The 14,234-nt window shown below is 39.4% G+C and overlaps 2 protein-coding genes across 7 annotated transcripts in view; one reads left to right on the top strand and one right to left on the bottom strand.

Annotated features, from left to right (window-relative positions):
• LOC117830188 (nuclear distribution protein nudE-like 1-B) overlaps positions 1 to 3,368 on the bottom strand; it is a 23,940-nt gene extending 20,572 nt beyond the window's left edge. For 3 of the 4 annotated variants that reach the window (XM_034708196.1, XM_034708194.1, XM_034708195.1), the window contains exons 1-2: positions 3,336 to 3,368; positions 1,716 to 1,839 (exon numbers count right to left, since the gene is read on the bottom strand). In XM_034708196.1, coding sequence (XP_034564087.1) covers positions 1,716 to 1,839; positions 3,336 to 3,353 — 142 coding nt within the window. In that variant the 5' untranslated portion in view covers positions 3,354 to 3,368. Of the gene's footprint in view, positions 1 to 1,715; positions 1,849 to 3,335 lie in introns of those variants that run through there. The other variant, XM_034708198.1, reaches the window with a different exon arrangement.
• Positions 3,331 to 14,234, top strand: part of LOC117830189 (testis-expressed protein 47) — a 12,152-nt gene continuing 1,248 nt past the window's right edge. Inside the window, exons 1-9 of one of the 3 annotated variants that reach the window (XM_034708201.1) lie at positions 3,331 to 3,512; positions 5,088 to 5,160; positions 5,645 to 5,748; positions 5,840 to 5,904; positions 6,085 to 6,163; positions 6,300 to 6,434; positions 6,520 to 6,667; positions 6,810 to 6,869; positions 8,383 to 8,408. In XM_034708201.1, coding sequence (XP_034564092.1) covers positions 3,375 to 3,512; positions 5,088 to 5,160; positions 5,645 to 5,748; positions 5,840 to 5,904; positions 6,085 to 6,163; positions 6,300 to 6,434; positions 6,520 to 6,667; positions 6,810 to 6,847 — 780 coding nt within the window. In that variant the 5' untranslated portion in view covers positions 3,331 to 3,374 and the 3' untranslated portion in view covers positions 6,848 to 6,869; positions 8,383 to 8,408. Of the gene's footprint in view, positions 3,513 to 5,087; positions 5,161 to 5,644; positions 5,749 to 5,839; positions 5,905 to 6,084; positions 6,164 to 6,299; positions 6,435 to 6,519; positions 6,668 to 6,809; positions 6,870 to 8,382; positions 8,409 to 8,672; positions 9,174 to 14,234 lie in introns of those variants that run through there. The other 2 variants (XM_034708199.1, XM_034708200.1) reach the window with 2 other exon arrangements.

The raw sequence follows: 14,234 nt of genomic DNA, 5'->3' as shown, positions 1-14,234 counted from the left end.
AGCTTAACCTGTAGCATCACTTTTGATTAATGTTAGCTAGCAGGGTTCATATCACTGTTCATTTCTACTTTCACTAGCGTTTATTTAAGCTCAAAATTCGTTGCATCTTGTTTTTTTTTCACTCAATACAACAATTAAAATGTAAAAACAGTTGAAAGAGCTTTCTGTGTTAGCCGTTTCTCCTGCTAACAGCATTTAGATGCTAGCCGGAGCTAACTCATGTAGCTTCAACTAAACACACAAACAATATTAAACTTCTTGTTTAATACTTTGCAAGAAAGGAAATTAAAATATGTCTAAATCAGTAAGCTTTTTACTAAAATAAACATATAGTAGTGGATATTGCTTTTGAGTATGTTCTGGGAATCTTTGTAATTGAACCAAAAATGCCTTTTCAGTTTACCAATTATAACAATACTAATAATCTTTATTTATATAACACTTCTCTAAATAAAGAAAGAAAAACAAGATATATATATAAATGTAAAAAATAAATAAATACAAATAAAGTGTAAAAGCATGTTGAATTTTCAGACTATAGTTAACTGTAGATAGACTAAATACTAATCTGGATTTTGCATGTCTAAAAATCTTATGCCCCAATGTAAAGCAGATAGGAGTCTTAGCAGTGAAAATACTTGGAGGAGAGGATTAAAAGTATGAGAAAGATAACAGGTAAGAAGGAGAGACAGGCAAGGTCAATCCATGCCTCTGGGAAATGCCAACCTCCAGCTTGAGTTCACTTGACATTCAATAAAACACTTCCCAACCATTAAAAACAGTGATAGCAGGCTATATATTAATGTGATTTGCCATTTTAAGCACATTACTATTTAGTTTGTCAGAGAGATTCATGTTTAAAGAAGTAAAACTGCACAAAACACCCTAAAATCAGGAAATACTAACTGAACTCAACATTATAAAGTCAAACAGAAAATCTTAATAGCTACAAATTTGCTCCTGGCTGCTCTTGCAGTCACAGATTCCTGCTCTACTTTCCCAAGGAAATAAATCATCCCTCTGTGATCTCCTGAATAATTCAACTTCAAATTACATTGAACCACTTAAACTGAAGCCTGGAGGGAAACTCAAACGTTATCACAGGAGAGGAAAAGGCAATAAAAGCCATTTTGACAGCATCATGAAGGGGCCTGAAATAGTTCTGGAATTAAAAAAAAAAAAAAAAAGGCATCAAATTTTAAGAAAAGCACTTTTACCTCATGCAAACTGCATGAGCTGGATAGCCTCTGAATGTGAATTGTGGGATTATATTCCCATATAGTCTTTTTAAAGGTGAATTTATGAGAAGGGAAAAAAATGTGTCTGAGATTAAATCCACCAAACTCCACCCTACAATTTTACTATTAATACATATTAATTCCGTATCCTCCCTGGTGATAAGGTTTTAATCCAAAAGGAGTCTGACCCTGTTGAACACGGATCAAATGATAATGATATACACATTAAACAGGAATTTTAAAAAGTGAATAGATGCATTTAAAGTGCAATTAAAAACAGGCATCAAAGAAAAGCACTTGAAATAAAATAAAAGGAAAAAGATGCTGGACTCAGCTGTCAAAACTGGGTGTGCAAACCAGCCATGCACCGACCAAACGAGCAGCCAAACATTCACCGACATGCTGGTTCCAGTTTTTTTTTGTTTCAGTAGATTTTCAAACAGGACAAGATTAAGAACAATATGTTGCATTTCGTACCTGAACATCGCCTCAAACCGTGATGTTTATCGGTCCATTCTGCTCGGTGGAGTGAGCTGTGAGGCCGAGCGTCCGTCTCCTCTCTCTGCTGTGAGGCTGTGATCTCCTCCTCCTCCTCCTCCTCCTGCCAGGGGATTTAAAGCGCACTACACCCTGAACACGCGTCTCAGCTTTTTTAATGTGGTCTATTTTTAAGAGCTTAATAGTGTGATCATTATAAGGACAGATCAAATGCAGAAAAATCTGATGATAAATATTTTTTTTAATCCACCAAAATAACGTGAATGTAGAATTTTAAACAAAAATCTCCCCAGATAAAGCCACAATTAGGGAATTAAAAATATTTGGGGAACCAGCTAATTCAAGAAAAATGTTTCAACGTCATATTCTTGTTAGAGAAATAATAAATTGCAAAAAAAAAAACAGTATTAAAAGAGAATTTGCTCTATATTTGCGTGCTCTGTTTCTGTATTGTCAGGCGTCACTGCTGCACACAAACTGCGCATTTTACGCAGTTAACGGTAAACTGGCACCACCTGCTGGTATTTTAGTACAATACTTTTCATACCAGAATATTTTATGTGGTTATTTATTTTTCTTTATATAAGATAAACCAAGTCACAAAACAAATGGTACTTCATTTGTTTTCCTCTTCATATTTTCTATTAATTACTATATTTTTTGGCATTATGTTATTATTATTATTTTTTTTTGGAAGAAACCTTTATTGAAGGTGCAGGATAACAGTACATATATTATAGGACACTTGCATACGTATAATTATACATATTACAATGCATTTAAGGAAAATAAAATAAATTACAGAGCTTTATCAGACATGACATTATCATTCTTGATGAAATAATATGATACATGAAAAGAGATAAAAAAAAAAAGAACCAATAAACAGTGAAATTAGATTAATATGCAATCTTAAAATAAATCTTGTACTAAATCTAAAGTGTGTACGGCTTTTTTGTTGTGTTTACATTTTAAAGAGTCAATGTAGTAATTACATTCAGTGACAAAATTTGAAAAGCTGAGTTAGTTTTATTAAATTTGGATATATATATATAAATTGTTTAGTTACATATATATATATGTATATACAATTTACCAACTTCTGTTGCAACTTCTTAGTTTCACTTTTATGTTTTAAGGGTTGATTTAATAGTGCAATTCATAAAATTGGCAACAAAATTATGTCTTCCCAGAATAATTTTGTTACTTGGCATTCATAAAATAAATGCCTTATAATGTCTTCTTCCTTTTGGAAAAAAAAATCACATTGGTTTCTCAGTAAAGCAAATTTTGATGTGAAAGAAGTTGTAGGATATATATTATGTTTTCCTTTACATTTTAATTATTTTATTATATTAGGGATAGTAAATTTGTACAGTAACAGCCGTGTATAATGCCAATTTATGTAAAATTAAAAAAATTAAAAAATTCCCACGTGGAGTTTTTTTTTTCGTTTAGTATAAATGTAGTTTCCTTTATGTCTATGAGAACATTGTACCTTGTAATATCTACTCCATTCACAAAGAGTAATGGTTTGTTAATGGTTATTTGTACGTCCTTTCAAAATAAAACACTACGTCGTGGTGACGTAAGACGCACCGTACTACGTGTTGTCATGGTAACCAAACATTTCTCGCTATGTCTACAAGCGGCGCCATCACGTCCTCACACAAAAACAACAACTTCTCAGTCAACCTCTGGGAAGAGGGAGACTCGGAGGAAGAAGAAAACCGAATACTGTCTCTGTTTGATGTTAGACTCGGCAGACTGAGAGAGGTTTGTACCGGAGCGTCTGGATTGGAACAAGCTAGCTTTATAGCTGACCAACTGTGCGCTAACGGCTGACGCTCTGTGACGTAATGACGTTAAACGTTACTGTCCACAACAGGAAGGAGAATATTACAGTGTTACCCGAGTGTTACAGCCTTTTAATACTCACAGAGACCTCCTGACTGTCCTGACTCCCTTTCTCTAAACTTAGAAGAAATTATGGAAGTCTGAGATATAGCCTGCATTATATTCAGATGTTTAGGCTTCTCTACAGACTTGCCCCAAAATAAATTGCATTCAATTTACAAATATATATTCAATTTCAATGTTGGACATCAATACTAAAGGTAGGAATAGTTTTAAACTGTGAGCTAAACTTGTGTTGGACTAATCCCAGGATGCTCTGAACATCTAGTTTAGAAGAAGAAGAAAGAAAGGTACTTTATTAATCCCCAGGGAGGAAATTCAATTTTTTCACTCGTGCTATTTTTTGGACATGCTACACACACAGTATATATATACAATCATGCACACACATGCAGTGGACATGCTTAGGGAGGATGCTGCCATCAACCAGCGCACCCTGAGCAGATGGGAGTTCGGTGCCTTGCTCAAGGGCACCTCAGCAGTGCCCAGGCAAGTGAACCAGCACCTCTCCAGCCACCAGTCCACTTGCCAAACTTCGTCCATACTGGGACTCCAACCGGCGAATCTTCAGTTCCCAAGCCAAGTCCCTATGGACTGAGCTACTGTCGTTCTAAAAGTCACATGAGAATTGCGGCAGAGTGACACGAGATTTGCTGAATTAGTGACATCACCAATTGGTGAGTCCTCTTAAAAGGGCCGAACATCCGTAAACTTACCAGACAGAAACATCCTGCCCTGTGGCCTGTTGCACCAGGGTTTTTTTTGGGTCCCTTTTCAAACTTTCCAGGTCAGCATCTCATAATTTGTCATTGTAAATATAAAACATGATTTTGTAGCATGGCAACAGTGGAGGAGGATTCAAGAGTGCTGTGGAGGACAGTAGCTGGAATGAAGTGTTTCATACAGGCTGAAATCAGGGCTTTCAAAAACACCATCCTGAGATCAACGGGCCAGAAAAACATAATCTCAAGAGCTTTGTCCTCTGTCCTGCCCTGTGATTGGCTCGTTTGTTTTGACTAGTGTACACTGAACTGCATCAGAGGACGTTTTATAGCGTCTCTTGAACAATAGGTTTCTAGGATGAAGGCTTTTATAAACAGTGAAGGCACGCAACTCGCTTAGACTTCACTTCACTCACTCAGTGCTTGAGCTGGGCGTAGGGAGAGTAGGATGGAGGAACTGAGCACTTTGAAAGTCACGGAGAAAGAGGATAAAAGTGGGACTAGTTTATTTCACCAGCTCATGGCAAAGAGGAAAGATGTGGATGAAGATGTGGTTCGTATCAAACGTGTTTAAATATAAAATAAGAAACTTGCATTTGATTTGTGTATCCATGTATCTTCCTGTATGAGTTTATTATGTGACAAAGCACTGCAAGTGTTTCAGCACCTCTGCCCTTCAGCTTTCTGACACTTCTCTTTATTGTCTTGACAGAAGACCGTGCTGCAGCGGCTGATCGTGATGGCTCGTCTCCCTCATCATCTTGCTGACAGGACAGAAGTTGGAGGTCAGCACACTGTTACCTTACAGCTACAAAGAAAGAGAGCACAAAAGCTCAGCGTGTGATAATGAGGCATTTAAATTCTACTGACTAATCAATGAAGTACACATATTTAATCCAGCTCTCTCTCTCAGGGAAAATGGAGGATGGCAGTATTTCATTGATGCTGTTGCTAACTAAACCGTAGATCTCATAGATTTTCAACCTTTTAAAACCACAAAAACAAGCTGCAGTCACACTGAAAGCAGTAAAAGGCGTCCTTCTTTCTCTTCTTTGAGCACTTTTACAGCTTTGACACCTCTGGATGTGAACGGATGTCTGTGTGAAAGCCTTTCGGTTGGAGTTCTTGGACAAAAATAAAAGTATAAAGCTCACAATAGAGTCCCTTGGATACACTTGAAGTGTGTTTTGACAACACAGCTGTGCTTACATGTTGTCAGGCTGCTCAGTCGCCCCAAACTAACACTTCTTTTATTCTGTGTCCATGCAGCTCATTATGAAAGACTCAACTTCCAGCTCAGCAAACAGTACATCCTGGACCAGATGACAGGACTCCTTTTAATTTACCCATCCTGTGTGCTGCACGTTATTGAGGTAAGTTTTACAGCACATGATTACTCACAGTGTCCGTCTTTGATGACAGTTTGTAGAGTAATATGTTTGTTTCTGTGTGGCTCTGCTCCAGTCATCCAGGGAGGTTCTGCTCTCTGTTCTTAAAGACCTGAAAAAGATGCAACAACAGCAGGAATGGTGAGTCTGCTTTCTTCTTCTACAGGTAAACAGTAGATGATGTGTTGTAAACAAACCCTTGAAATTAAATTATGTAAATATGTTCCTGCACATCATCATGAGGTCTTTGTCGAACAAAACAATATACCTTATTGTACTGAATATGAAACAATGTTCCCTTATTCTCACATTTCATTGTAGTATCCTGATGGAGGATCCAAAGGTCGTGTTTGTGGAACATGATCCTGAGAGCAGGCTGTTCCAACAGTGGAGCTACAAGGTTTGTTTTTTATCTTTAAGGTCACATTAATGAGACACAATGCATTTATGCAGGTTGTTGCTCTTGTTAGTGGACTGTGTGATTTCCATATGAAGTATAATCTGTGTGACTGAGTGTCTGATGTTGGTGACTGAAGGTTCTCAGTGCAGATCAGGCTGTCGGGGACGCTGCAGCGAAGAAGTTTGAGGATGACGAGGAGGACACGGAGACTCTGGTTTGCTCTGTCTTATCAGGGATGCAGAAACTGTCTGAACACACAGAGATATCTAAGGTTTGTCTACTTTAACAGAGTTTTGCAGTTTCTGTAACTTAAAGAATCAATCAGTGTCAGGTTTATAGTTTGTTTTCACCTTTAGGTTGTACCTGGAGCCGTGCTCGATGAAACTCCAGGACTGATCGTCTCTCAGAAGCTGCTGGACAAACTCCTCGACAGAGACGAACTCTTGACCCCAGAGCGGTATCTTCAGCTGTACGACTCACCGTTACACGTCAACATGGACTTTGGTAAGAGGCGTCTTCTGGCTCATGTGGGATCTAGAGTGTTATAGTTTAATGTTGGATAATAGTGTTTACCTTTCTCACATATGAAACAAAGTAAGAGGGAAGAAAGAAACACAGAGTCAACTTTTATGTGTTTGCTTCACAGGTCAAGTTATAAGAAGCAGCTGCCTCACCACGGTTTAACTTCTTCAACAAAAGGTCAAAGGTAAGAGCTCATAATGCAGGTTTCAAGTTTCAAGATTCTAAAATTGAAGAAAGCTTTATTGCCAAGTGAGCTCACACACACAAGGTACTCACAACAAGACAGTATGGGCCATAAATATAGAAACCTAAATCAAAATCTTAAATTCTAAAAGACAAAAATCCTATTGGTACAAAGAAAAGTATAAAAGTAGTATTTAAAGACATAAATACATTTTCCTAAACTAGAGTGCAAATTTTAGCAGTTCCAGTCATGTAGAATATACACAACATCCAAATCCAATTATTTTAAAGGGCCAGCTCCCCCAAAAATAGCCTTTAGCCAGGCTAAGAGTCCTCCTTTTATCCGTCTAATATTCCAGCCCTCACTCCAACACAACTTGCATGAGCGGTAATTTGTTGATGGAGAAAAGTTCATGAGCTTTCAGAATTGGTTTCCATGGGAGAACCTGCAGCTATCACTCCTTTTCATGGGGACATAATTCTAGCAAAGTAGCAGCAGATTCAGAAGATCAATCAAGCCACAAATCCCAACAAACGTTCCCCTCAGACTCTTTCCAAACAGAGCAGGTCTAGACCGTACTCTATGTTCTATTATTAACAAAGACCCAACATCAAGATAAGATAAGATCCAGTCCAATCGTACAGACAGGACTCAGTCTGGTCTCATCTTAATCCACCATGAGCAGAGCACTTTGCAGCATTTAGCAAGTTACAGTGGCAAGGACAAACTTCCTTTAACAGGCAGAAACCTCCAGCAGGACCAGACTCATGTTAGACACACATCTGCTGAGACCGTGTTGGAGAGAGGGATAGAGGGAGATGAAGAGAGAGAGAGATGATAGTGGGGAGACGGATAGTAGTAGTTGTAGCAGCTGGAGTCTGGCAGAGAGGAACCTACGAGACAAGGGAGCTCAGGGACTCCAGAAAGGTCTATGGTTAGTAACTTTAATGGGACAGGAAGAGTGTAAGCCTATAGCAGCATAACTAAGAGCTGGTCCAAGCCTGATCCAGCTCTAACTATGAGCTTTATCAAAAAGGAAAGTTTGAAGCCTACTCTTAAAAGTAGAGAGGGTGTCTGCCTCCTGGACCTTGACTGGTAGATGATTCCAAAGGAGAGGGATCTGATAACTGAAGGCTCTACCTCCCATACTACAGATGGGAAGTGCTAGTGGTTATTTCCTCTGCAAAATATTACTTACCTATGATTGGCTGTAAACATGGACGTTTCATATGGGCTCTGATAGGGATTCCTAACTCTGTGTTCCTATTTCTCTTTTACCTTTTTTTGTCTTAAGATATTTGCACTTTTCATTTTTCATGGCAGATATTGTTTTGTTATGTTGGTACAGATATCACAGAGATTTTTTAGTGATCTCGCTGCTCCTCTGACTGTTCCTCTAGCGCCACTCAGAGGCTGAGATCAGTAGTTCTTTGTTGTCTTCACAGCCTCATAAAGCTGCATTGATGTCTCTCACTCTTGTTTAAATGTCTGTTTAAATGACTCTTTGCTCTACAAGCACATTCTCCGTTCCCCTCACTACCTGCATGACTTGATGGCTCAACAGGCTCTGCATTACCATCACAACTGATTGATGCCTCTTTGCAGGGAGAACGCCGTATTTTGACCGTGAAAGGTGTGTGTTGAAGGCTGATATTAAGCCGTTTAACAGCTTTCACACAGCATGGATGCTCTGTCATCGCAGGGCCCTGCATGCTCGGGGGGCTTTCGGCGCTGTCACTGTCTGCCACTTTAAAATTTACCCTGCGTTCAAAAAAGTAATCCAAATGTTTTATGCCTCTGCAGAACGTGTTTGGCCTTCACTGAGGCACCTTGGATGTGACGAAGGCGTCCTAGCAGAGAGAAATCACTGTGACAGTTTGATACCAACATCCTCCAGCACTTCCCCGGCTCCTCTTTGGACCCCTCTAAAAGTTGAGACTGAACACGAAAAAGCACAGGAAGCCCGAGTAATATAAAAACATTTTAATAGTTTCAACATTCGGATGAGGTTAATTTTATTTTCTCTCACTGTACACTGTGTTCCACGTGGTGACCGGGAGATACCGTGTTCAAGAAAAGGCATTTCCTCTTTACTATAAACTCTCAAGAGTCCACAGCATCGGTACAGTTTGACACAAAGAACCTATGAGTCTAAAAAGATCCCTTGATGTGTTCCCTTTTTATTTTGGCCCCATTACTAGGAACTGAAACCAAAGATGATGGGAGATGTGTTTGTAATGGCTGCATGCACCACAGTGTAATCTACAAACTGTAATAAAAACAAAGCAGGTTTTTTTTCTTCTTGCTCGAGTGTAAAGTCATAGAAAGAGATTTCAGCAGTATTTTGGGCACGAACAGTCTTCTCTTGAGTGGGGAGAATCTGCGTCTCTGTTCTGATGTGCTTCTTTAGTTTGCATTGAGATAAAAAAAGGGTTGATTGAACTATAGCAACGTGACGACAACGACACACGGTGAAGACAAACGGTTAATGTTGGAACCAAAGAACTGTTGAGCAGAATGAACGATGAGTTAGAGTAGAAAAGATCGGGGGCAGCACTGGATTACTTTTCTTTTATAAAGGTCGATCTATCTTATAAAAAATAAATACAAGCACATTTATATAGGACCAAAGATGAGACATTTTTCATAGGCATGGTTAAAAAGCATGCTGCCGAGTTTCACACGGGACAATGTCGAAACCTAACACCCCCACCCTCCCTCTCCCCAAGCCGGGACTTAACACACTTTAATTAACACTTGAACCAATGAATCACCACCCTCTTTTACTTCAATGTCCACAACATCATCTATCACCAGTACATTCCTATTCAGGTAAAAAAAAAAGGCCTTCATACTTCAGAGCTGAAAGGGCATGCTCACAAAAGCTGTAATACTGGAAACTGTCTCTGGAATCTCTTGCCGCTAGTTTTATTGTTAATAAAGTTGTGTTTGATGGATACTTTATGTACACGCCTTAATCTGAAAGCCTTTAGTACAAAACGAAGAGCAGCACATTGTAACACAGAAATCCAGACACAGACAGGACACCATTCAACTCAGCACGGCCAAATTTTAACTACAGCTTCTTTTTTTTTTAACTCTGTGGTCAGCTGATCTACTCGGATTGCTCCTAATGATGTGTAATGATCGCAGTAGAGCTTGTAGAATAAAATATTAAATGATTAAAATGAATCAGCGATAACTTCACGGTTTGATTGTAACTGACTACCTCATATTTTCCTGTTTACCTCTTCAGACTCTGAAGAAGATTGTGATGATTTTTCAATAACATTGGGCATTTTACTTAAGACTTAAATCAACATGTAATTTGATACCGAAATTATTGATCATTTGCCCCCCTCAGTGCAGAAAATGTATTTTTGAAAGCTTAAAGCTCCTGTGAGAAACTTTCTGTTTGTGTCGATTTTGGCGCCCCCTGTGGACAAAGTGGTACTCTACATCTTGGCTGATTTGTCCTGTTCATAAGTGACGGCCAAATTCCACCTGATCCATGTCCGGTCCGTCTCTGATCTGTCACAGCACCAGATCTGATAGGTTTCTATCCTAGTCAATGTGTTAACTTCCACTGGATCTGCTCCGTTGCGTTTCAACTGCGTTCCTGATCCAGCAGGTCGGAGCCCTCTGGATCAGATACACAAGACTTCTATTTTTTCCAGATGCCGGACATTGTTTACCTGCAGACTCTATGATCCTAAGATAAGCATATTGAGTCTTATCTTTAGACGAGTAGGGGAGTCAGAATTTGAATTTCTGTTGATACAACTAGGAGATAATTTGCTTCTAAACGTCTCTAATACAAGCAATAATCAGTTTTATCTGATTGGTGCTCTTGTATGAAAGAGATACTCTGAATTTAGTAGGATTGGATCATTACTAGCAAGGAAAAGACAGGTATCTGTAGCCTCCATCTCTAACCTGAACGCTTAAGTTATGCATCAATTGTTTCAGCAAGCGCACAAAGACAGCTTCTTAAATCAGAGTTTTCTAGGTTTCAAGTGGAGGAACCTGCACCCTGCTTCTCTGGCCTCGACTCTACCCAACACCTTTAACGGCAAAATACCACCAGATCCGTGTCCGGTCCGTCTCCAATCCGTCACAGCACCGGATCTGATAGGTTTCTATTCTAGTCAATGTGTTAACTTCCACTGGATCTGCTCCATTGCGATCCAGCAGGTCGGAGCCCTCCGGATCAGATACACAAGACTTCTACGTTCACCGGATGCCGGAGCGCGACGCATCAATCTCAACAGAGCAGATGGAGCGGGACAGGAAGTCAGGTTTCACCAAAACAAAATGAAAACATCCGGTTAATTTTCAGAATAAAACACTCCTCAAGACCTTGATTCAGTAATTACCACGGGAAAACCTCGGTCACATGACTCCAGCTGTCTGGCGGTCCTGCTCCGTAGCGGTTCGGAGATGGACTGGACACGGATCGGACACGGACCGGACAAGGATCTGGTGGAAGTCCCAAATATCTCATCCTGCTGTGTTTTCAAAGTGAAGTGTATCATTTAAAAAGGGTGACACCTTCCCCTCACAGGCATCGAAATATACCACAAAGAAACTGTCAGTGTTATCGCCAATGGTTATGCTTGCTTTTGTCGGTCACTGTTAATTCAACGTGTTTCATGAGCACTCAGAAACTCCTCACAGGAGCTTTAAGCGGTGGTTTTTATTTCTAAAACTCTACAAACTAACTGTAACTGTGATCTACGTCAGCGCCATGAAAGCTGCTGCACCATAAAATGCTTCTACTGTGCAAAGTCTACTCTGTGTTATTTTGTGTGAATGTGCCAATATTGTGCTAGAACCTTTAACATCATAATATTATATGTACAGTATAATTTTATAATGTTCATCATCATCATTTATATTTTCAATACAGTATTTGTATATATCTATTTATACATATATTTAAAATTCTCCCCTCTCGGTATATACAGAACATGTTATGTACAGATGCTCTGGTATTTACAGAGTAAGTCCTGTGAGTAATATCGCACTTTGAAGATGGCAGAGCAGCACAGTGACTTTGAGGCCATGTTCAGAGGATGTTCTCAGGAGGAAATGGAAAGTCTTACAAATCTGGATAGGTCACAACGAAACCCACCACAAGGCAAATAACAAACTGTTGCTGTCGTATGTCACTCCAGTTTTAGTGATATTCAAGTTTTTTCTCCAGCTGAGCTTCCTGACTTCCTGTTCAGTGCAACAGCAGGTAAATCTGGTCCCGTGTTTCTTTTTTTTTTTAATTCTCAGATATGATTCGTTTGTAGTGGAAACAACCACGTCTCCTCAGAGCCAGTAAAAAGGATTCAGAAATATCTCTGTATAAATACTCTCATCAAAATAAACACATATACACATACCTTTGCACGTGCCTCTGGTTCAGTACTATAGACCAAAAATATCAGCTTCATCAGAGTTCAGAGTTCCTCTGAGCTGCGAGGTGAGATGACTGAAACTGAAACTGCACTGACAGAGAAAGGAATGTGCTTATTTTGCCGCCGGAGCTGCAGCTTGTTTTGGACAAGAATAGCACCTTTTTCTGAGACTGTGACTGTGTTCAGTGTTTCATGATGATGTGGTAGGATTGTTTTAACTCAGGGCAGGAGGATGCAATCTTTTACCTGCATGTTCTTGCTCATGTGGAGGGACAACGCCTTACTGGGGACGATTCTTTCTAACAGGTTTGGGCTCCATATGGGGCCTGAAGTGTGCCCTGTTTCTCAGACGAGCCGACATCAAGTGATTATTCATTTTTCTTATTTGGCCTTTAAACGTTGGATTCATATTTAATATTCAAATGGAAACATAACAATTAAAACGTTCTTTGATTCTTCATTTAATTTTTCCAATAACTGATTTTTTTCAAGGCTTGAATAATATTTAAATTTGGTGATTACTTGGTACGTTAAGCGGTACGACCATAAACAATATAAAACATGGATGTAGTTTGTTTCTGAAGAGGCGATTCAAAGCCCATTTATGGCAGTTGATTGCAACTGACTGAACCCTAACTTTTGATGAACCGGAAAAAAAGGGAAGATGTGGATCAAGTCAGCCCCGCCCCTGATTATGCCAAATAAAACATCTACCCCTTACGGTGTGTACGTATAGAGAAATGTGTTATTCAGCCCAAACTGTGTTTTGCTAGCGGCTGTAAACATGTTTGTTTCTACCGTTGAAATGGACATTTTAACATTTGACTAATAGGGTTCCTTTGACTTTTGAACCAACCTCTAGTGGACACTCGAGGAACTGCAGGAACTAAAAGTTTGTCTCACAAACGGAAAGCAGCATTAGGAGGAGTTCTGATTGCCCACCCTACTCCTGTTGATACACGACGGCTGCTAAACTAAATGTAATCATTAATTTAAAGCTCCTGTGTGTTGATTTTGGCGCCCCCTGTGGACAAAGCAGTTTGCCTTATTTCTTTGCTGATTTTGGTCCTCTACATGTGGAAGTCATGATTTTTAATAAATAATCTCATCCTCTTTCTGTCACTGAGATTCTGTGATGTGGATTTTTCTGTAGCATGAGCATAGACTATAAATAATGGACGTAGTATCCGTGACGTCACCAATCTGTTTCTAAAGCGCTGTTTTGAAGCTAATCGTCACCTGGTGGAGCAATATTGGAAATGCTGAACACAACCAAACTTTGTCCGAGCTAGTGTGAGGTAAAGAGGCGGGCCTTTAGCCCTTTTTGCCTGTCAATCAAGTCAGCCATGCCCTTATTTGGGCAAAACTCATAAGTTTCATATCTTTGAAAATACCGGGTTACCCCCGTACAGTGTGTGCCGATAGAGAAATTAGCTCTTCAGACCTAAACCGTGTTTTTTAACCAGGCTGTAAACATGTTTATTTCTGCTGTAAAGATCGTCTTCTTTGAATGGGTGTGTATGTGGTTTCCTGTTTTTTCTGCAGCCAGCCTCCAGTGGACGCTTGATGAACTGCAGTTTTTAGAACTTCTGCATGGGCTCCATATTTTAAGACCGGATTTTTTGTTTATTTTAATCGCTTAATAATGGGCATCAATATAAATTCCAGCCTTTTTCATATCCAGTGAAAAACTCCTCACTGCAGCTTTAACCACACGTCGTGGCGGCACACTTCAGACTCCATAACAGCAAACCTTTACATCATCGTTGTCTCTGTTGATTCAGCTTCACGTTTATAAATTAAAACCACATGCAACTTTGCCTGCTGCCAAGACAATGAAGTGCAGTCACGATTTTTTCTTTTCATTTCCTACCTTACCAGACATTTAGCGTTATCAAAAAGCCATGTGAACCCTCCTGTTTTATACCTTTCATAAATAATGTATCTCATAGATTTA

This window comes from Notolabrus celidotus, chromosome 18, assembly GCF_009762535.1.
Source record: "Notolabrus celidotus isolate fNotCel1 chromosome 18, fNotCel1.pri, whole genome shotgun sequence".
Lineage (NCBI taxonomy): Eukaryota > Metazoa > Chordata > Actinopteri > Labriformes > Labridae > Notolabrus > Notolabrus celidotus.
The sequence above is the reverse complement of the archived record's forward strand: the minus strand, read 5'-3'. Positions and strand labels throughout refer to the sequence as shown.